Source organism: Sorex fumeus, unplaced genomic scaffold (assembly GCF_029834395.1).
Source record: "Sorex fumeus unplaced genomic scaffold, SorFum_2.1 ptg000028l, whole genome shotgun sequence".
NCBI classification, from domain to species: domain Eukaryota; kingdom Metazoa; phylum Chordata; class Mammalia; order Eulipotyphla; family Soricidae; genus Sorex; species Sorex fumeus.
The window spans coordinates 15,812,231-15,836,804 of record NW_026606085.1 but is presented as its reverse complement, the minus strand read 5'-3'; the positions used below and the strand labels follow the sequence as shown (position 1 = coordinate 15,836,804).

The following is a 24,574-nucleotide window of genomic DNA, read 5'->3' as shown; positions in this document are numbered from 1 at the left end:
AATTTTGTTTCAGAAAAATTGTATGAAAATTGTTTGTGAATATTCTGCCTTCTTGAAGTATGATTATAGGTCAATTCAGGTTTTTAACAAGATTTAATACTAATTGTACTTTTTATCCTATAAGAAAGATTGGATTTTAAAATATTGGTTTGTAACATCTAACAAAAGAAATTTTTTCAAAATTGAATTTGGGGTTTTTTAGACTGAAAGATCTACAGGAAACACAGACATCTGTGATATACTCAGCAATTTTATTCACACTGTCTGGGAATAGCTGGCAATTAGGTAGCTTCTTAGGTAAATAAGAAAATTAAAATGGGAATTTATTATGAACAGATTATGATTATGCTCCATAAAGTAACTTAGTATTGTGACAATCTTACTTCTAGGTATTATGAAATTTTAGCCCCAATAATAGTGTTCATTTTTCTTAATAAAATGTTAAGGACTTTCTGAAATGATTCTGTTGGTCTCTAGATTGTTACATATCAGTTTTTGGCCACACCTGGCTGTGCTCACAGTTTATTTCTGACTCTGTACTTAGAGGACCACCAGGGATCAAACCCACATTGGCTATGTGTAAAGTAAGTGCCCTACCCACTGTACTACTCCTACTGCCTAAAATACATATGCTTCAGAGAAAGAGAAGAGACAAAAAGAAAGTACTTCCATATCTGTGTATCATAAAGGTCATCTTTTCCTAAGAAATAGAAATATATTTTCTCCCCATTGGAGAAATATCTGACCTGTGTTTGGTTAGTATGTATGTATGTGTGTCTTGTTCAGCTGGAACCCAGCATTTCACACATGTAAGGTAGTCTACCACTGAGACACATTCCTGGTGGCCCTCAGTGAAAATTTTATTAGTAACTATGGGATGCTGTGGTGCTCAGTTAGAGAGAGATGCTGAATTAATAATTTAGAGTCTAAATGGAAAGGAGCAGATGTCTGCAACTGTTTCATACAGGAACAGGAGCAAAGGCCTCTTTTTCCATTGTGTAAAACAAGAAGGATCACTTCTCTGCAAACTCTCCCATAATTGCTGAAGCACAGGGCTCTGAAGGGGAAAGTAAAAATGGAGAAACAGTGGTGCTCTGAGCACTTACCTGGTCCACAGGATCATGGCCGGGTCACGGATGGGAAAAGGGGGAGGCAAAGCAGCATTTCCCCTCCTTTGATCTGCAGATTCTCTGTGGTGCTGTGGAGCTCTCATCCCCAGCCTCCTAGGGGCCATGGACTTTGGCTTGGGTTTTAGAATTCATCTGGGGAATATAAAGTAACAAAATAGAACATCCAAGAATAGTCGAGATAAGTACTAGGAGGTTCACTCCATGGCTTGGAGGCCAGCCACACATGCTAGGGGAAAAGGCAGCTCAGATAGAGAAGGGAACACCAAGTAAAGGGTGTTGGGAGGATCCTCCCAGGATGGCAGATGCATGCTGAAAGTGGACTATAGACCGAACATGATTGCCTCTCAATGCCTCTTTTGCAAACCACAGGACCCAAAAGGAGAGAGAGAACAAAAGGGAATGCCCTGCCACAGAGATGGGATGGGATAGGGGGGATTGGGGTGGGTGGGAGGGATACTGGGATCATTGGTGGTGGAGAATGGGCACTGGTGGAGGGATGGGTACTCGATCATTGCATAACTGAAACCCAAGCACAAAAACTTGTAAGTCTACAACTGTACCTCATGGTGTTTCACTAATAAAAATTAAAAAAAAAAAAGACTGTCTTCTATTTTAGTCGAATGACTGAGAGAAAGGATGCTGTTCATCTGCTCTCTGTCCTCTCTCCTGGGTGATTTGCTCAGTTAGAAGTGAAAGTCTCTCCTGATCTTTGCAGGTTTTAAAATGATCTCATAGCTCTCTGGAGCATTAACCATAGTTTATCCCAAGACACAAGGAGAAAAAAAGCTTCTGAGTTTAGTATAGGGAACAATTAAATGCTGGCAGCTGCGAGGGCTCAGGGGTATATGTGCACAGTACTTTGAAGAACCAGAAGATTAATTGGGACTTTTTCAAGTTGTGAATCCTCTACCCACTCTGATTTTGGTTCTGGTGATACTTCCCATTTTGTCACTCATATTTCTTGGGAAGTGTAACTACTCACTGCCATTTTTGGACCGTGAAATTGTTTTCTTCCCTTTTATGGTTATTGAGGGAATTGTACTATCACTGAGTGGCTACCTTGGAGAAGACAAAGTTCTGCTGTGAAACTCACATAATTTCTCACTTGTTCTACTGTTCTTAAGTATTTCCCCTTTTTCTCAGAAATAATTCTGTAATTTAGAAAATCAGTTTGAAGTAATATTTCACAGGTAAATGTGAGTTTTGAATGAGGAAACATTTGTAAACTAGCAGAAATTTTTTATTCTAAAAGTTTTATTATTTATTGATGTTGGGGATAATATACATTTCTCATTGAACTGTATATGTTTTCATAATCTTACCTTTTTTCTCTGTCTTATTCATCTCAATTTATAAAGATTTATAGGTTTTGTGTTTATGTTTTTATCGGTTTTGTTCATCCTGTAACTGCTAAAGGGAAAAATCTGTCACTTCGGGAGCGAGAAAAATTGTTTTATCTCAGGATAGTCTATTCTATGTGAAATATTAGGTAACAATTTTAAAATCTGTGTTCAGCTTAATCAGCCTAATAATGAGAAAATGGAGCTTATAGGTGGGTGTACTTTTATGGATGTCGTAAAAGTCTAATCTTTTAAAATTCTTCAACATGAATTTAAGGTGGGTGTTAGCACAAACAATGAATCAGAGAATTGGGTCGTTTCCCCAGGAATATATAATGAAGGGTTGAAATGGTGCCACCAACTGAATGCAAACTGACACTCTAGCATCTCCAAGTCGATCATGTTCATACACTGGTTCAGAAGTATTTTTCAATTCCTAACCTTGTAGATGTTAAGATGCCTCTATCAGCTCTTGAAACATTGGCAACCTAGATCCTAACCCTGTCTCTCTTTTCTTAGTTGAGTAATACTTCTTTTAGACCATATTATATTTGCTTCGTCGATTTGCTCGAGCGGGCCCAGTAACGTCTCCATTGGAGACTTTGTTGTTACTGTGTCTGGCATATCGAATACTCTCGGTAGCTTGCCGGGCTCTCCGAGAGGGGCGGAGGAATCGAACTCGGGTCGGCCATGTTGGCCGCTTGTTAGGCGAACGCCCTACCGGAGCGATAGCACAGCGGGTAGGGCGTTCGCCTTACACGCGGCCAACATGGCCGACCCGAGTTCGATTCCTCCGCCCCTCTCGGAGAGCCCGGCAAGCTAGCGAGAGTATTCGATATGCCAGACACAGTAACAACAAAGTCTCCAATGGAGACGTTACTGGGCCCGCTCGAGCAAATCGACGATCAACGGGAGGGCCTTTACCTTTACCTTTACCTTATATTTGCTTATAATTTATTATCAGGAGATTAAAGAAAACCTTGACAAGCAGGGAACTGGTGTTGATGACGGTCTCCATGCTGGTTTTCAAACAGCTCTTGCTTTTACCATATATACCATGTAGCACTAATTTCTCATCTTCCTACTTGGCTGTGCCACTTAGCTTTCTAACCAAGTTATAATGCAATGAGAATAATATTCTTTACAAGTTTATTGTCAGTTCCCAAGGAGTATAGAAAGCACAAATGTAGATTATCTGAGCCAAACCAAAAAAACAACACTTTAGAGGAGGCAATTTAAATTATTTGCTAATTTCCTTAAGGAGAGAGAAAAAGAAGTTTCTATTAAAAAAATTTCAAAAGTTGTTACAAAGTCCATAGTTTATTCTTGAGGAGTAAGTATTATTTTGTGAAGCACTTTTCTTAGGGAACTCTTTACATCTTTGTTTCTCAAAGAAAATATCAGAGAGTTCAGCATGGGGGAGCCAATATTAGTAAGGATCTGCACGATGGCATCGAGCAAGGGGTTGGGTGCGGGCTGCAGATAGATGATGATTACAGGCCCAACGTAACAGAGCACAGCAGCAAGGTGGGCACTGCAGGTGGAGAAGGCTTTCTTCCTGCCCTCTGCGGACCGGATCCTCAAAATAGCAATCCCAATGCGCATGTAAGAGAGGCAAATGGTGAACCAAAATAGTAGAGCCAGAAAGCCAACAGCTGCGGAGCCCACGGTCTGGGCCAGTGAGGAATCATCACAAGCCAGGGGCAAGACAGCAGGGATGTCACAGAAGAAGAAATCCACCTGATTCGGGCCACAGTAGGTCAGTCTAAAAGTGAAAGAGGTTACAATGGAGGCGTGAACACAGCCTACTGACCAGGCTCCTATGACCAAACCCACACAGACTTCGGGTCTCATGATGAGTGAATACCTCAGAGGGTAACAGATGGCCACAAAACGATCATAGGACATCACAGAGTAGAGGCAAGCTTCAGCAGAGCCCAGAAAGTGGTAGAAGAAGAGCTGTGTGGCACAGCCCTTGTAAGAAATGGCCTGGCTCTGGCCAGAGAGATAGAGCAGCATCTTGGGACAGGTCACAGCTGGCAAAACGATATCAAAAACAGCCAGCATCCCTAAGAAGAAGTACATGGGGGTGTGAAGGGCAGGGGAGGAAAGGATTGCTATGAGGATGAGTAAATTGCCAACCAGGGCAAAGAGGTAAATGAACAAGAAGATGGCAAAGAGCACAGTCTCCAGTCCTTGAATCTGAGGAATTCCCAGCAGGATGAATTCACTCAGCTCTGTGTGGTTCCTCATGTTCCTGCAGGGCTGGTCTGGGGAGAGACAAAACTCATGAAAGCGTGAACATGACAGCTGTCTTGAGACACAGTATGATAACATGGATCATTCTTACCACTGTTCTTTGTTCAAACATAAAAAATTAGAAATTCCAAAGTCTTTCATGTGTCAGTAGAGCATATTTATGCCTTCACGTCACAGGAGATCCCATTCTTTCATGTGTGTGGACCCACAACTTAATGACGCCTAGCACAAGTGTGACCTGCTGTGTATAAAGTGGTGCACAGTTTAATGGCCACCCATCACCACTGACAACACCGTGTCCTAAAATTAAGCGACCTGAAGTCTGTGTCCTGGTTTCTTTGAGAACATTTCTATGTGACAGAGCATGTAGATTATGCTGTCTGATATCCTATAGATCCCCAAGCAGCAGGACTTGATATCCATATCGCCAATGAAATTTCGATTGGAGAGAGTGCAGCGTACCTTAGGATTTGGGTTGTGTCTTTCTGATTACACTGAATACATGTCTTTCTGTGAGCATATTTAAAGTGACAGTTTTTATCTCTAAAACAATTATAGTTGGATATTATCATCTATTTTAATACTGTCTTCAGGTTAAGCTATATGGTTTGTATATTTTTTAAGTTAATTTATGCAGTAAACACTTGATATCTAATCTTTGTTAACAATTGTTATTTTTCAATCTTGTGCAGTTTTGGTTTTTATTTACTCTTCTAATTTTTTTCTGATTCAAACATATTTTTATTTTAATATGAAAACTTATAGTAGATCTATCATATGATATTTTAAGTGGATAATATATTGTTGATTATAGGCATTCTGCTTCAGCATATCTTGAATTTATTAGTTAATTTAAGTAAAGGCCCTCCCGTTGATCATCGATTTGCTCGAGCAGGCCCAGTAATGTCTCCATTGGAGACTTTGTTGTTACTGTGTTTGGCATATCGAATACGTCACGGGGAGCTTGCCAGGCTCTGCTGCGCGGGCGAGATACTCTCAGTAGCTTGCCGGGCTCTCCGAGAGGGGCGGAGGAATGAACTCGGGTCGGCCATGTTGGCTGCGTGCAAGGCAAGCGCCCTACCCCACTTTCCTCTTACATTTCCTAGCAAATGCCATAGATGTGAATTTGAAATTCTTTAATTTAAAATAAGCCAGCCTAAAGTGAATGTCAGAGAACTTGAAACTGCTTTGAGGTATTAGCGGTCAGTCTCTGTCATATAGCTTGGCTCTAGGGAATATAATGAATTGCCTGTTCTCCTTCCTACTCTCCTTCCTTCTGCTTCTTCCTTCCCTTCCTGCCTCCTTAGTTCCTCCTCCCCTCTAAGTGCTGTACTGCTGGGCCTCATCCCTGCCCCCATTATTTTTCTCAGTGCCAGCACCACCACCGGACAGGCTCTGATCAGTTCATCTAAAAGACAAATATAACAAGTATAGTAAATTTGGGGGACATAGAGATAGTATTGCGGGTAGAGTGTTTGTGTTGCAGGCATCCAACCCAGGGGATTCAACCTCCAGCTTCACATATTTTGCCCCGAGCCCTGCTAGAAGTAATTCCTGAGCATAGAGTCTAAGGAAGTCCTAATCATACCAGGTGTGACCCAAACAAAATAAAACAAAATGAAACAAAACCAAAAAGCAATGTGTATCTGTATCTATATCTACCTATCTTTGTACACACACACACACACACACACACACACACACACACACACATATATATATATATGTATAGCGAATTGTTGAAAGGAGTGCTTTTATTTTATTTTTTGAGCCTTCCAAGTATAATTCCTGGTCAATTCAGATTTTATCTAGACTTAATATTGATAATTTTATCTCATAAAAATAATTGAATTTGGACATATTGCTTAGTACATCGAACAGAGGTAATTCTGATGGAATAGAACTTGGGTTTTATTAGATTTCAAGGTCCCTTAAAGCAATACAGACAGCTGTGATTAAATTAGTAATGTTATTCCCGTTGCCTGTGAATAGCTGGAAATCAGATATTTGCCATGTAAATAAGTGAATTTAAATTTGGAAATTAATTTGTTATGGATATAGTTTGATTTTGCTACATGAAGAGACCTATTGTTGTGACTACCTTATCTCTAGGCATTAAGAAATTTTAGCTCTCACTAAATGTGCTAAATGTTCTGAACTGCCAATTGACAGAGAATCTTTGATTTTGCTTCCCTTTGTCTTTCAAATCTGAATTAAGACTTGCACCACTTCAGCTGTGTTTTTAGAAAATACGTGCTCTTCTTGTATTTGTGCTTGGTGAAGCATGGGAGTGGGGAGAGCTCATTGTACGTTTATTTTTGTTTGAGATGGTAAATTTTTGACAGAATGGCTCCCAAGATTAATGTTATGGTGCCCATGAAAGAACTGATCTCATGCTTAACAGTATTTGCTCTGGGGTGTTGTTTCAAAGAACTTGAGAGCATTCACTTAGAGGGAAGTGACTGTCAATATTTTAAGCCTGAAGGAGGTTGTAAGAGAGAAAGGGGAAAGAGAAAACAAAAAGAGATGAAGTCAGACTTTGAGAAATATTTCATTTTGGGGAAAGGAGAGGGGGCACAGGCCATTCCAGAAGAAATAAGCATTCTTCAGAGATTTTGATGACGCGAGAAGAAAGCATTTCCAATGCTTCTCTTCATCATTTGTTTTATTTTTTTTTTTGGGGGGGGGTGGATTTTCCACACCCAGCTATGTTCAACGCATGCTCCTGACTTTATATTCACAGACTATGCCAGGAGGACTCTGGAACCTTATGGGGTACTGGGGGTAGAGCAACAGGGTAAGAGCCTTGTCTGCTAAACTATCTCTCCTGTCCCAGTTCTTTTTTCTTTCTTTTTTTATTGAATCACTATGAGATACACAATTATAAAGCTGCTTATCATTGGGCTGGAGCGATAGCACAGTGGTAGGGCGTTTGCCTTGCACGCAGCCAACATGGCCGACCCGAGTTCGATTCCTCCGCCCCTCTCGGAGAGCCCGGCAAGCTACCGAGAGTATCTTGCCCGCACGGCAGAGCCTGGCAAGCCCCCCGTGACGTATTCGATATGCCAGACACAGTAACAACAAAGTCTCCAATGGAGACGTTACTGGGCCCGCTCGAGCAAATCGATGATCAACGGGAGGGCCTTTACCTTTACCTTTACCTTTATCATTGGATAGGAGTATGCCACCAGATGCTAAAGGTAATTTTCTCTATGATATTGAAGTATGTTTTCTTCATGTCAGGAATATATCCAACATAAAAATTGTGTGTGTGTATGTACATGTATGTGTGTGTGGGGGAGGGGGTGATGAAACACTGATACAGTTAATGGAACAAAGATTTCTTTTCATTGCATAAAAGAAGGATCCCAGAGTTGTGATTTTTTTCTTTTTTTTGATATAATTGACATTTTTAATTGAATCACCATGAGATACACTTACAAAGCTTTCATGTTTGAGTTTCACACATACAATGAACACCCGTTCCTCCACTAGTGCACATTCTCCACCACCAATATCCCCAGTAACCCCCCAATCCCACCCCTCTCCCTGCTTCTATGGCAGAAAATTTCTCCTGTATTTTCTCTATACTTTTGGGCATTATGGTTTGCACTACAGATACTGAGAGTTGCGAGTTCTTTCTTCAGTCTTTGCACCACAGGACTCTAGAGTAAAGAGAAAAATTAAAATTGAAAAGCATAGCAATGATCTGAGCACTCACTTGGTCCATGAATTCATCGCTGGCTCAGGAAGAGCAACACGGAATTTCCCCTCCTTCGATCTGCAGGTTCTCTGTGGTGCTGTGGAGCTCTCATCCCTAACCTCCCAGGGACCATGCACTTTGGCTTGGGTTTTAGAGCTATAGACCCCACTGTCTCCTGTCTTGGTCAAATAACCCAGAGAAAGGATGCTGTTCATCTGCTCTCTGTCCTCTCTCCTAGGTGATTTGCTCAGAGTTAGAAGTCTCCTGATCTATACAGGACTTAAAATGATCTCATAATCTCTCTGGAGTATAACCCATGGTATATCCCAAGACACAGGAAGCAGGAGCCTTCAGGGTATAGGGAACCATTAACTGCTGGTAGCTGAGAGAGCTCAGGGGTGGGGTCCATTGCACATTGCTCAGGAGAATCTGGAAATGTGTTGGGAATCGCTGAAGTTATGCATCACCCTGGACCCACCCCTGGCCTATTTTTCTGCTCTGGGGACACATCTCATAATTTTCTTTCTCTCTATATCCAGTGATTGGGCTGCTTATCTGCCATTTTTTGTCTTTTACAATCTTTCCTTCACTCTCTAGATATTTAAGATACTGTAGCATTACTGGAAGTGCCCACGTTGGAAAATAGAGATTCTGTTGTAAAAGTTGAAGTTGTTCCTCATTAATTCTACAGCCTGAAACAGTTTTCTTGTTTTCTCTGAATTAATACTATAATTTGTAAATTGAATGCAACAGTATTTCACAGCTGAATTTAAGTACTGAATCAGATAGTGTTTATAAACTTCCTGACATTTTTCTCCTAAGATTTTAATTTTTTATTGATACTGGAAGCAGAACATTTATCATTTTAAATGCTTTCCAGTAATCTTTACTTTTTTTTGGTGAAAAGTTCCCTTTATCCATTTAAAAAAGCGGCTAACATGGCCGACCTGAGTTCGATTCTTCCGCCCCTCTCGGAGAGCCCGGCAAGCTACCGAGAGTATTCGATATGCCAGACACAGTAACAACAAAGTCTCCAATGGAGACGTTACTGGGCCCGCTCGAGCAAATCGACGATCAACGGGAGGACCTTTACCTTTTACCTTTATCCTTTAAAAAATTGAATTACCGTAAGCTTTACTTTTTTCCTCTTTATTTTATCCATCCCATTTTAAAAAATAATTTAGGGTTTTGATTTTGCATTTTAAATCTGTTTGGTTGTTCATTGTTTGGTTTAAATGCTAGTAATTTAAAAAGTATAAGCCTATGCTACTGAATTGAGAAAAAATATTTGGATCTCAGGAATATTTTCATCATAATGCCTATTCTATTTTTTTTGGGGGGGGCATACCCGGCGATGCACAGGGGTTACTCCTGGCTCTGCACTCAGGAGTTACTCCTGGCGGTGCTCAGGGGACCATATGGGATGCTGGGAATCGAACCTGGGTTGGCCACGTGCAAGGCAAGTGCCCTACATGCTGTGCTATCTCTCCAGCCCATAATAACCTGTTCTATGTAAAATTAACATTTTTCAAAATTGGTAAGGATTCAACCTCATAAACCTAATAATGATAAAGTGAAATATAAAGTGGGCTATTTGTAATAATAACTTGTGACACATCGAATAAATGTCAAACTTTATTAAATTGCACAACATGGATATAGGGGAGTGTTGGTGGTATAAAAATGACATGCATGCAAAACAATTCTGTTGTTTTCTCAACAGTGCATGACTATTATGAAGCTGAGGCCAGAACTGAGCTGCTGGAAGAAAAAAAAATCTAAAATCTATGGCGGATACAAGTTGATTTCATTTTTAGAGACTGGTTCATAAACTTTTTGTAGTTGTTAACCCTTACATGGCAAGTTACCCTTTATCAATTCTCAAAAATTGGCAACCTTGAGCTTACCCCTGCCTATCCCTTTTTATACTGGAAATGCTTCTGAATACCCTAAATTTTATTTTATTATGGTTGATTATCAGCAGCTTGGAAAAAATTTTGACACATAAAAAATTAGTATTTGATGACAGTCTTTATTCTAGTTTGAAAACAGCTATTAGTTATAGCATGTTTGATACTTAGCAGTGGTTTCTGTATCTTACTACTTGCTGTGTCCCTTGATTTTCTTTTCTTTTTTCCTCTTCCCCCCACTTTATTTAAACATTGTGGTTTACAAAGTTGTTCATGATAATTTGTAACAGGCATTCAATATTCCAACACCAATCCCACCAGCATTGTCACCTTCCCTTTACCAAAATTCTCCATTTTTCCAGTCACCCTTGAAACCAGCCCCGGTAGTAGGCCCACAGAGATTTATTTTATATTGTTTGTTTTCCATAAATGGCTAATGGAATGATAAAAATATATTTCTATAGAATAAAATTTGTGAAAATTGTCATATCTCACCATGAGAATATTAAGGCCTTGACCAAGGATTTACTAAGCTTTTGTTGCAAATTAAACCTTCTGTGTTAATGTTTGTTTGTTTTTTTAAATTTTTTTGAACCTTGCAAAGCTGTTCATGATTAGGCTTTAGCCATACAGTGCTCCAATACTCATCTCTTCACCAGTATGTTTCCCAACACCAGTGTTCCCAGTTTCCCTCCCATCGCCGCCCCCTCCCTATCCTGCCTCTATGGTTCCAGTTCCCAAGGAGTACAGAACAACACAAATATAAATCATCTTAGTCAAACAATAAAGAACTCTCTGGAGGGAGCATTTTAAAATTATTTGCTAATACATTAAGAAGACAGAATAAGAGGATGATATTAGGAAGCAATTTCCAAAGCGCAATTTACAAATTCATAATTTATTCTTGAGAAGGCATTACTCTCTGAAACACTCTTTTCAGGGATGTTTTCACTTCTTTGTTTCGTAAGGAATAGATTAGTGAGTTCAGCATGGGCGAAACAATATTAGTAAATACTTGAACTATGGCATCAACCAAATGGTTGGGTGTGGGCTGCAGATAGATGATGATTATTGGTCCAAGGGCACAGAGGATGGCAGCAAGGTGGGCACTGCAGGTGGAGAAGGCTTTCTTCCTGCCCTCTGCTGATCGGATCCTCAAAATGGCAATCCCGATGCGCAGGTAGGAGAGGCAAATAGTGCACCAATACAGGAGAGCCAGAAAGCTGACAGCTATGGAACCTACCGTTTGGGCCTTCGAGGTGTCATCACAAGCCAGGGGCAGGACAGCCGGGATGTCACAGAAGAAGTAATCCACCTGATTTGGGCCACAGTAGTTGAGTCTAAAAGTGAAGGAGGTCAGGATGGAGGCGTGAACACAGCCCAGCAACCAGGCTCCTATAACCAAACCCACACAGACTTCGGGTCTCATGATGAGTGTATACCTCAGGGGGTGGCAGATGGCCACAAAGCGATCATAGGACATCATAGAATAAAGGCAGCCTTCAGTAGCTCCCAGAAAATGGTAAAAGAATATCTGCGTGGCACAGCCCTTGTAAGAAATGGCCCGGCTCTGGCCAGAGAGATAGAATAGCATCTTGGGACAGGTCACTGTTGGCAATACTATATCAAAAATGGACAGCAGCCCTAAGAAGAAGTACATGGGGGTGTGAAGGGCAGGGGAGGAAAGGATTGCTATGAGGATGAGTAAATTGCCGATCAGAGTGAAGAGGTAAATGAATAAGAAGAGGACAAAGAGCACAGACTCCACTCCCTGGGTCTGAGGGATTCCCAGCAGGATGAACTCACTCAGCTCCGTGTGGTTCCTCATGTTCCTTCAGAGCTGGTCTGCAGAAAGACAAAACTCGTGAATGCATGAACGTGTAAGCTAAATATTGACAGGCACAATATGACACATTGATTATTCAATCAATATGTTTATGTCTGTGGTGTCTGTATAGACAGAAACAATTAGGCAATATACCAAAGTTAGTTACAGGTCCAGAGACTTGTAACTGTATTTCTTAGATATCCTATTCTTTTATGAATTGGGGCCCAAGATGAAATTAAATATAATATAATTTTATTATCACAGAAAAAAAAACTGCCTCAGAAAGTGGTGAATATAGAGAACCCATTTTCAGCTTGAACTTCTGTGACTCATGAAAGGTACTTAACTGTTCCTTCAGAAGTAGAGTAAATAATTCCTGAACTAGGAGTGGCAAGATAAACTTTGGGTATTGTGTAACTGCTAAGAATGAATAATTTAGTCTTGAAGGAAGTGAAGGAAATTAAGGATGGAGAATGGGCCCCCTCCCCCCCTTCCCTGAAGAAGAATATTCATAATTAATAGGAAATGTTGTAAGAGAATGATATATAAAACATAAAAATATTACAAAACTAATTGCAGCCATATGTTTTCAATTGATATCATGCATGTGAGTTCTTGGGAGAATGAGGACTGGAACCATCTCCTCAAAACTATCGATTCACTTTGCAATTACTCTCTTAAGCTGGGATATCTCTAAAGAGGAGTTATTCGGTTCTTAGAGTCTTGGGTCCCTTGGGGTTTGTGTTGGGGCATAGCCAGTTTTCATCTTTTCACCAGGTTCCCTTAGTCTGCTTTCAGGGGTTCGGGGACTCAAATTGGAGACTCAGTCTGTGCTTGTGTGAGCCTGTTGAGGAGCAGGCATGGCTGAGTGTCCATGGTCTGCATTAGTGTCTCCTGGGCATCCTCGTGGGTTTGGCACAGTGTCAGTCAGATTCAGGGGAGTGGCATTCTGGGGTAACTTCTGTAGGGGCATGGGTGGTGGTGCTGAAGAAAGGAGAGGGTTTTCTTATCAGTCGGTTTGATTTTGAGTGTAGACTCCTGCTTCCTCATTTTGTGACTTTGCTGTGTTTCATTTTCTCTGTTTTTAAAAGGGACATTACTGCATTTGAAGGGTTGTTGAGTAGATTTGACTGGAAAATGCAGAGAGAGCACTTAAGAGGTGACATTTGTCATCTTGCAGTACCATAAACTATATTCCTTTAAGCATGTGTTAGAATACCCTGTTAACCTCTGACAATAGTATCAGGAGTGTCATAAATAGGAAATCCTCCACAGTTTAGGGAAAGTGTTTATAAGTTCCCCTGTGGAACCATGAGCATCTCTTCTAGATTATGCTAATCAACAAAAATTCCTTGTTATGGAGGAATCAGAACCACAGCTTCATTAACTATCTTGCACCCTGCACCCTGCATCCAGCCTGCAGACCTCTGAACCATCCCAAGTAGTGTAAAACGTGAGCTCTGCTTAGGGAGCCCATCAGGGGAACTCCAGGGGATTTCCAGTCACTTTTCTGTTTCTGTTGCAGTAGAGGTCTCATTTCTCCTCAATTTAAAAAGTGAAAGCAAGGAGATAGGGGAAACATATCATGAAAAAAGCAGAAATTCAGATAGATTATTTCCCCTTGTTTTAACAAACATACCCCTTATCCTTTCTAACATTTTAATATTACAATTTGGATTCCTCACCATGTTTGGACTAGCAGGCAGCCAGTTTTTTAGTCATCAGACATCATAGAACCTGGAATGAGAATTAAAGTAAGAATGAATGTGTAATAGTATAGTAATAAAGCAATAAAGTTGGATGGATAGTACAGTGGCTAGGGCATTTGCCTTGCATGTGGCCAACCTGGTCCGATTCCCAGAATCCCATATGGTCCCCTGATCACCACTAGGAGTAATTCCTGAGTGCAAAGCCAGGAGTAACCCCTGTACATCACTGGGTGTGACTCAAAAAGCCAATAAATAAATAAAGTAATAATAGAAATGTGTCTCTGATTCAAGCTTAACTCAACTCCTGCCATATAATTTGTTGAGTAGTTACCATAAGAATATCACTATTGATATCTTAAATCTGCTGGTGGCCATGAGAAAAGGGAATGAGAGAAGGAAATATGGCTTTCAGCCAGACTTAGAGAAATAGTCCATTTTTTTGGAAAGTAGCAGGGATATTATCCACTGAAGATGATATTAGCAATCTTCAGAGAATAGGAAGGGACCAGAAGAATGAATTTCATATCTTTGTATACTAAGGTAATGTTTTCGATGAAGTAGAAGTAAATCTTCACTATCCTGGGTCAGAGATATAACTAACTCATTTTGTGTTGGTTCCTGTTTGTGTGTGTACATATGTTGCTGGGAGGAAATGCAGGGTGTCATGTGTCCTAAGCAGGTGCTCTGCCACTACATCGCATCGCAACCTCCCAGTGAAAGTTTGAATAATACTTAGCTTTCTGGTGCTTAGACAGAAATAGATACAAAATAGTAGTTCAGAATACAAATATAAATGAATGAATTTTTATGTGATTTGAACTCAGCAGGCCTCTATTTGATGCATAAAAAGCAATTGGAAGTCCCTAGTTTCAACAGTCCTTAGACTCAACTGGAGGGAAAAGTAGAAGTTGAGAAACAGAGCGTTGCTCTGAGCACTCACGTGGTCCACAGGCTCTTGACTGGCCCCAGGAAGGCAAAGCAGCGTTTCCCCTCCTTTGACCTGCAGATTCTCTGTGGTTCATTTCCAGCTCCTGGGAGGCCAGAGAATTTGGCTTGGGTTTAAGAACTCTAGACCCCAGCTGTCTTCTTTTTCAGTCAGAAGACTCAGCAAAAGGATGTTGTTCATCTGATGTCTGTCTTCTCACTTGGCGTGATTTGTCAGCGTTAGAAGCAAAAGTCTTTTCTCTCCCTGATATTTACAGGATTTTAAATGATCTCATCATCTCTCTAGGGTTTATCCTTGATTTATCCCAGGATGCAGGGAGCAGGCGCTTTCTGAGAATAGGGAACAATTAAGTGTCGGATGTTGAGAGAGCTCAGGGATGGCATAATAGTACACAGTACTCTGGAGAGTCAGCAGAACGTACTGGGAATCTCTTGAGGTTCAGTCCTGCCGACCAGCCTGTTTTTGCCATGGGACATAAACTTTAGGCCCATTCATTTTCTCGCCCATGTTCAGGGTGGCTGTTACCTGCCATTTTTAAAAAAATTTTTATTAGTGAAACACCATGAAGTACAGTTGTAGACTTACAAAATTTGTGCTTGGGTTTCAGTTATATAATGGTCAGGCACCCATCCCTCCACCAGTGCCCGAGAACAGATGACTGATTAAAGAAACTTTGGTACATTTACACAATGGAGTACTATGTAGCTGTTAGAAAAGATGAAGTCATGAAATTTACATACAAGTGGTACTACATGGAAAGTATCATGTTAAGCGAAATGAGTCAGAAAGAGAGGGATAGACATAGAAAGATTGCATTCATCTGGGGAACATAAAGTAACAAAATAGAAGACTAATACCTGCCATTTTTGAACTGTCAGACTCTCTTCTACCCTCACATTGTGTGGAAGAAACTGTACCCTTATTGAGAGGGCCCACCCCTGAGGACAGGAAGGTTCTGCTCTGAAGTTCTGTCTTTCCTCATCAGCTCTGTTGTCCTCCAGCATTTCACTGGTTTTGTCTGGATTAATACCATAGCTTGTGAGTGGAAATATGCACACAGGAAACTATAAATTAACAATATTCAAATCAAAGTAGAAAAATAATTAATAATTTTTAAGTAGCACTGTAGCACTGTCCACTGTCCTCCCATTGTTCATTGATTTCGTCAAGCGGGCACCAGTAATGTCTCCATTGTGAGACTAGTTGTTACTGTTTTTGGCATATGAATATGCCACGGGGAGCTTGCCAGGATCTGTCGTGCGAGCAGGCTACTCTCGGTAGCTTGCCAGGTCTCTGAGAGGGACGAAGGAATCGAACCTGGGTCGGCTGCATGCAAGGCAAACATCCTACCCACTGTACTATTGCTCCAGCCCCCGATTTTTAAGTAATTTTTAATTAAAGTAATTTTTAGGTAAAGAAAAGGCATTGTAATTATATTACAGAGAAAATGTAAAATTTTATGAGATAATGTTTATAAACTCCCTGACACATATTTTCTTTTCTGGTATTTATTATTTTTTGAAGGAGTATATATTTACCATGTTTCTTTTAAAATACACTATTTTCGCTTCCTGTTCATCCCCAATGGTGTGCCGGTCTTCTTCCTCCCCAAGGTCAGTTAGTCCATCAGTCTTCAAACCCAGGACTTGGCTTTCTCCGCATACTCGCCCAGGCATACTCTAGGACCCTGGGACTCCCACCATCCCTGAGCCTCTTCCTGTTCATCCCCAAGATTGTGCTGGTCTTCTTCCTCCCCCAGGTTGTACCCCTCCCTCCCCCACACCAGGTACCCATGGGGGCGTGGTCTCTTCAGAAGTGGGCGTGGCTTCTGTAGAAGTGAGCGTGGCCTAATTTGGGACAGGCAGCCACTCACGGAGCTGCAAGTAATCTACTCCTATCCAGCAATTTCAAGTAACATCTCAGTCTCCATACCTCCACACCAACATGAAGAAACAATGCAAATTCCCACTTCATGGGGAGGATGATAAAAAGAATACAGAAGCCTCAGTAGGTGCTACTCACCTAAGAGACCTCTCTGAGAAAGAATTCAGATATGATGTAATGAAGATGTTCAATGAAGTCAATGAAACAGTGAGACAGATATCCAGTAAATTAAAGGAGGACATGAAAGAAACAATGGATTGGATAATCGAGAATATCCAGGAAGAAATAAGAGCAGAAATTGGAAAGCGATGCACAGAAATGTCACGAATCAAAGATTCCATAGTTGAAATAAAAAACTCAGTCTGTGCCCTCAACAGTAGAATGGCCACAGCTGAAGACAGCATCAGTGAACTGGAAGATCAGCTGCACGAAGCCAACAGGCAACAACAAAAAAAAATGACAAGAGACTTCAAAATAGCTCTAGAGCGAATCAGAATCCTAGGAGATGATTCCAAGAGAAACAACATTAGAGTCATTGGAGTAGCAGAAGGTCAGGGAAACAATCCCAGTGAAAAAGCTACGGTTAAACAAATCATTGCTGAAAAATTCCCAGAGTTGGACAATGCAGCCATTAAGATTTAAGGAGCCTGAGAGGTGCCATATAAAAGAGACCCTAGCAAAAAACTCCAAGATATATCATAGTCAGAATGATGGATACCACGGATAGAGACACAATACTGCAAGCAACAAGGTCAAAGAAGGAAATCACATACAAAGGAGCACCCCTTAGATTCACAGCAGATCTATCAGAGGAAACCCTCTAAGCCCAAAGGCAATGGTGGGATATAGTGAAAAAACTCACTGAAATAAACACTTTACCAAGAATTCTCTATCTGGCTAAACTCTCACTCAAACTTGAAGGAATGATATACTATTTTCTGGATAAACAGCAGATCATGAACTTCATAGACTGAGAACCAAACCTAAAAGAAGGGATAAAGGGGTTACTATAAGACAAGACAAACTCTACAAGCACAATAGACCCTTACAGAAAGATGACACAAAACCCCATAACAATTATCTCTCTCAACGTAAATGGTCTAAATTCACAAGTTAAGAGACACAGAGTGGCAAAATGGATTCAGAGACAGAACCCAACATTCTGCTGCCTACAAGAAACTCATCTGAACAGTCAGAGCAAACACAGACTCAAAGTTAGAGGATGGAAATCAATCCTGCAAGCAAACAGCTCCTTCAAAAAAGCTGGGGTGACCATACTAGTATCGACAACATAAATTTCAGGTTGAAAAAGATTAGAAGGGACAGCAAAGGCCATTTTCTTTTCATCAAGGGATACGTACAACAGGAAGAAATCACAATCTTAAATGTATACACACCTAATGAGGGAACACAGCCAAATATTTAAAACAACTGCTAACAGATTTTAAGGAGGACATTGCTAGCAACACAATAGTAGCTGGAGACTTCAACATTGCCTTATCACCTCTGGATAGGTCAACAAGAACAAAACTCAGCAAGGAAACATTGGCTGTGAAGGAAGAAATAGAAGAAAGAGGGCTTATAGACTTATACAAGGCTCTACACCCCCAAAAGAAAGAATACACATTCTTCTCCAGTGCACATGAAACATTTTTTAAAATAGACCATGTGCTAGGACACAAAACATGCCTCAATAATCAGGAAGATAGAAATAATATCAACAATCTTTTCAGATCACAATGCACTGAAGATAGAATTTAATCAAACACAGACACGGAGAACCAAATTAAACACCTGGAAATTAAATTTTTCAATGTGGAACAACTGGTGGGTCAGGAAGAAAGTCAAGGATGAAATCAAAAGATACCTGGAAACAAATGAGAATGAAGACACAAACTACCTGAATCTATGGGATGCAGCTAAAGCCATGTTGAGTGGAAAATTTATAGCTCTGCAAGCATTCCTCAAGAAGGAAGAAAGGGCCCACATAAACAACTTGACTTCTAGCTCAAGATCTTATAAAAGGATCAAAAAAAGGAGCCCAAACCAGGCAGAAGGAAAGAGATCATAAAACTTAGAGCAGAAATAAACGACATGGAAACCCAAAAAACAATCCGAAAGATCAATGGAACCAAGAGCTGATTCCTCGAGAAAATAAACAACATAGATAAACCACTTGCAAGACTCACAAAGAAAGAGAGAGAACTGTAATAAATCGAATCAGAAATGAGAAGGGGGATATCACAACAGAAACCAAAGAAATTCAAAAGATCATCAGAGACCACTTTGAAAGTCTGTATGCCACGAAACAAGAGAACCTATGAGAAATGGATGAATTCCTGGATTCCTTTAATCTCCCAAGGCTGAATCAAGATGATCTAAAGTACCTGAATAGACCTATTAACATCAAGGAAGTTGAAACTGTAATCAAAAGTCTTCCCCAAAACAAAAGCCCAGGTCCAGATGGATTCACTAGCGAATTTTTCCAAACATCTAAAGAGGACCTATTGCCAGTTCTTCTCAAGCTTTTCCAGGGAACTGAAGAAACAGAAACTTTCCCAAACAGTTTCTATGAAGCCCATATCTCTCTAATACCGAATGGAAACAAAGACACCACAAGAAAAGAAAACTAAAGACTGATATCCCCGATGAACACGGATGAGAAGATTCTCAACAAAATACTAGCAATTAGAATTCAACAACTCATCAAAAAGATCATACACCATGACCAAGTGGGATTCATCCCGGAGATGCAAGGATGGTTTAACATTCGGAAATCAATCAACATAATCCACCATATCAACAAAAGAAAAGATAAAAACCGTATGATCATATCAATAGATGCAGAGAAAGCATTTGACAAGATCCGCACCCGTTTATGATAAAAACCCTCACCAAAATTGGCATAGAGGGGACTTTCCTCAATATAGTTAAAGTCATTTACCACAAGCCTACAGCAAGCATCATCCTCAATGGGGAAAAACTGAGAGCCTTCTCTCTTAGATCAGGGATGAGACAAGGATGCTCACTCTCTCCACTTCTGTTCAATATATTACTGGCAGTACTTGCAATAGCAGTTAGACAAGTAAATGATATTAAGGGAATTCAGGTAGGAAAGGAAGAAATCAAGCTTTCACAATTCGCAGATGATATGATACTATACTCAGAGAACCCTAAAACCTCTACCAAGAAACTCTTAGAAACAAAAGATTTGTATAGTAAAGTTGCAGGTTATAAAATCAATACCCACAAAGTCCATGGCTTTCTTACACGCAAATAGTGAGAGAGAAGAGAGTTACATGAAAAAAACAATCCCGTTCACTATTGTTCCCCAGAAAATCAAGTACCTAGAAATCAGTTTAACTAAGGAAGTAAAGGACCTGTATAAAGAAAACTACAAAACGCTACTTCAGGAAATAAAGAGGGCACGAGAAAATGGAGAGATATCCCCAGCTCATGGATCGGGAGAATTAACATTTCAAAATGGCAATACTTCCCCAAGCATTGTACAATTTCAATGTGATCCCTACAACGATACCCTTGAAATTCTTCAAAGAAATGGAGCAAGAACTTGTGAAATTCATATGTAACAATAAGTCCCCACGAATAGCTAAAGCAATTCTTGGGAAAAAGAAAATGGGAGGAATCAACCTCCCTAACTTCAAACTCTACTACAAAGCAGTAATAATTAAAACAGCATGGTATATCCACAAGAATAAAAGCAACCGGTGCTGGCGCGGATGTGGTGAGAAAGGGACACTCCTTCACTGTTGGTGGGAATGCCGACTGGTTCAGCCCTTTTGAAAAACAGTATGGACGATTCTCAAAAAATTAGAAATTGAGCTCCCATTTGACCCAGCAATACCACTCCTGGGAATATATTCAGAGAGGCAAAAAAGTATAGTCGAAGTGACATCTGCAATTTTCTGTTTATTGCAGCACTCTTTACAATAGCCAGTATCTGGAAAAAACCTGAGTGCCCGAGAACAGATGACTGGTTAAAGAAACTTTGGTACATCTACACAATGGAGTACTATGTAGCTGTTAGAAAAGATGAAGTCACGAAATTTACATACATACTACATGGAAAGTATCATGTTAAGTGAAATGACTCAGAAAGAAAGGGATAGACATAGAAAGATTGCATTCATCTGGGGAACATAAAGTAACAAAATAGGAGACTAACACCCAAGAATGGCCGAAATTATTACCAGGAATTTTATTCCATGTCTTGGAGGCCAACCACACATACTAGGGGAAAAGGGAGCTCAGATAAAGAAGGGAACACCAAATAAAGCTGTTGGGAGGATCCTCCCAGGATGGGAGAAGCATGAGGAAAGTAGACTATAGCCTAAACATGATTGTCACCCATTGCCTTTTTTGCAAACCACAACACCCAATAAGAGAGAGAGAACAAAAGGAAATGCCCTGCACAGAGGCAGGGTGGGATGGGGGGGATGGGGGTGGAAGGGATACTGGGATCCGTGGTGGTGAGAAATGAGCACTGGTGGAGGGATAGGTATTTGATCATTGTATAATTGAAACCCAAGCACAAATATGTGTAAGTCTGCAACTGTACCTCATGATGTCTCACTATTAAAATTTTTAATAAAAAAAATTTAAAAAAAATGAAAATACCAAAGACCAAAAAACCAGCATGGTACTGGAACAAAGGCAGAGATGCAGACCAATGGAACAGGGTTGAATATACTGACATCTTCCTCCCAAACATATGATCATCTAATCCTTGATAAGGGGGCAAAAAAATGTGAAGTGGAGCAAGGAAAGACTCTATCAGAATTGTGCTGAAAAAACTGGACAACTACATGCAAAAAAATGGGCTCAGATCTCTGCCTAACACCATGTACAAAAGTAAGATCAAAATGGATAAAAGACCTTAACATCAGACCAGAATCTATAAGGTACATTGAAGACAAGGTTGGCAAAACCCTTCATGACATTGAAGCTAACGGAATCTTCAAAGATGACATGCCACTGGCCAAGCAAGTGAAAACAGAGATAGACAAATGGAACTATATTAAACTCTGCAATGACCCCAAAATAAGTAACTGGATAAGGACCCTGCTGGGGTTAGGAAAGAATAACCCGACCTGAGGAATATTATCTGGGATAATATTCCCAGATAATATAGCGAGATGTCCACAGGAAGAGGCACCCATTAAGCTTCATATATCTCTTAGTGCATCCATTAAAAAAATGACTAGGAATATTATTAAGAAATAAATTTAAGATTTGCTTTTAAATTTTAAATGGCTATAAACTAAGGAAAAGTTTATACCTTAGTTTAAGTTTACACCCTTAGACAGAATTTTGCCCTTGGGTGGATCTACCTATCAGGATGAGATTCTATCCTAGAAGAGCTCCCCTGAAGAAAGGGCTTTACATCTCTTCACTGTGCCACCATACCTGTGTGCAAATGCTACTCCTAACTCCTGAGGATTTGCTCTATAAGTAAGGCTGTGGGACTACGTGCAAGGAGACTGGAATATGGGGCGTGTGCTGAGATTGGAATAAACTGATGGCCATCCAACCTGAAGGCTGGTCATGTGCACAAAGGCTCTCTTTCATGTGCACATTGCTGTTGGCTGGCCGAGTGTGGAGGTGACTCTTGGCCATCGAACGCATGCGTCGCACACTCATATTTTGAACTCACAAGTTAATATTAACTTCCCATGAGTCTTTAATATATATGTATTAAATATATATAGGACTGCTCATAAAATATTGCATTACATAATACTTGATATATATGATTTATCGTATTGTATTTTCTGTATAGACATCCAGGTAACATATGAAGTAGTTACCTGTATGAAGATGCCAGTTGTTGATTTTAGCCTGATGGAGGTTACAGGGAAAATCTGGGACATGTAGGACTGGAGACCAAAGCTTAAGAGATGCTTTGGTTTAGGAAAAAAGAAGAGAGGGATGCAGTTGAAGATGAAACTCATACATTCTCCTGGGATTTCACAAGAGTCTCTGGAGAATGTGTTTTCCAAGTCTCTGCTTCATAGAGGTAATTGTATTCTCTGTGACATAAAATTACATTGCTCCACATCAGGGAATAAAACTAAGTTTCTAATTGTAAGGAACCGATGTGTGGTACAGGGCATGTGATAGGTGCTGAACTAATGATTAAGAAATGAAGAATAAGTGAGTGCATTTCAACATTCTAGTTTATAGAGGGAATGTTTAAAGAAATCCAGTCTGCACATGAAATTAAAAGGAAGCCTTTCCCTGATCACTTCCTTTGTGAAAAGTCATGCTTGACTCTAAGAAGTAAATCAAATATTTCTCTCTTCTTTGATCTTCTACAGAACTCTGTAGAACTCTTCATCCCCAATGCTCATCTTCTTTCAGCTTCATGGAATTGGTCTTGGGGTCTCTAACCACTGTGCTTTTTCATTCATAGTCACACACTGCGGAGATGCTGTTGTAATCTCGTATCTCTGTCCTGTCACGTGGGGTGACTTCCTCAGAGACTGCAGAATTAGAACATCTCCTGCTGGTGTAGGATTCTGAATGAGTCACAGTCCATTCTGAATGATTCTGCCCTCTCTCTGAAGTCACACCCATTATATAGCCCAGGACAAAGGGACAAGCAGCTCCTGAGCAGAGGGAGTGCTGAGTGCTGCCTGTTCAAGAAGAGAGAGAATATACGCTGTTTCCTCCTTCTGATATCCTGGGAATCGGTGAGCTAGTAGGCCCGGGGATGCTATTTTCCATGCTCTGGGTAGGCATCCCATGGACCACTTTTGTTCTTTGTGGATCTTAGGATTTGACTCAGCTATTTACCTAGTCTGTTATTTCTACCTATTTCCTTACCTCTTGCGTGTGGGAGAAATTGTAACATAATGGGGAAAGTGTGGCATTGAATTCCAAAGTTTACGATGTGAAAGAGAAAATTTCACATTGACCATATGTCTGGTTCTATTGTCCTTAATATTTATTGCAATGTCACATTTTATTGTTTAATATAGGGTGATCATGACACTTGTAAGCAGTAGAAATGTTTTCTAACACCTTTTAGTGAAATTGAGTGAAAGGGATTTCTTTTCAGTGTTACAATATTCTTTCTCCCTTTCCTTCTAAGTTAAAGATTTTTGTTTCTGAAAGGAGAGAGAGAACAAAAGGGAATGCCCTGCCACAGAGGCAGGGTAAGATGGGGGGGATGGGGACTGGGAGGGATACTGGGATCCATGGTGGTGGGAAATGGGGACTGTTAGAGGGATGGGTATTTGATCATTGTATAATTGAAACCCAAGCACGAAACTTCGTAAGTCTGCAACTGTACCTCATGGTGTCTCACTAATAAAAATTAAAAAAAATAAAAAGAGAGAGACCAAAAAATAAGTTTAAAAAAAAGAATTTTGTTTCTGTTTTGTTGCTTTTGGGGTTCTAACTACTGGTAGTTGTGGGCAAAGAGATCATAAGACAAAAAATACATTTATAATCTGAAGAATAGATAAGAATATTTTTCTTATCTAACAACAGATAAGAAATTTTTGAGGGAGTGGTTGAGCAATGCCTGGCAGTGCTCATGGGTTGCCTCTGGCTCTATTTATATGTATCACTCCTGATGGTGCTCGGGGACCATATGGGATGCTGGCGATTGAACACAGGCAGACTGTGTGCATGGCCAGCACCTTACCTGCACGAGTCATTTACCTATTATAGTTCCAGCATCACCCCTCCACCCCCAACCCTGCACCTCCACCATTTTAATTTTTTTTAGATTTTTGGCCACAGCCAGTGGTTCCCAGGGCTTACTCCTGGCTCTGCACTCAAGACCAAGGCTGGTTTTTGATGTTACTTCTGGAGGGGCAGAGGGGGTGCCAGGAATA

General features: G+C 40.4%; 2 protein-coding genes across 2 annotated transcripts; both read right to left on the bottom strand.

Moving 5' to 3' along the window:
- Positions 1-3,790: 3,790 nt before the first annotated feature.
- On the bottom strand, positions 3,791-4,723 carry LOC130024440 (olfactory receptor 148-like). Its single transcript, XM_056115192.1, has one exon. The coding sequence runs from the start codon at positions 4,721-4,723 to the stop codon at positions 3,791-3,793; it is 933 nt and encodes a 310-aa protein (XP_055971167.1).
- Positions 4,724-11,240: 6,517 nt separating this feature from the next.
- Positions 11,241-15,170, bottom strand: LOC130024432 (olfactory receptor 148-like). The gene is made up of 2 exons (XM_056115174.1): positions 15,139-15,170; positions 11,241-12,174 (listed from the first exon to the last, which is right to left on the bottom strand). The coding sequence occupies exon 2, from the start codon at positions 12,168-12,170 to the stop codon at positions 11,241-11,243; it is 930 nt and encodes a 309-aa protein (XP_055971149.1). The 5' UTR covers positions 12,171-12,174; positions 15,139-15,170.
- Positions 15,171-24,574: the final 9,404 nt, after the last annotated feature.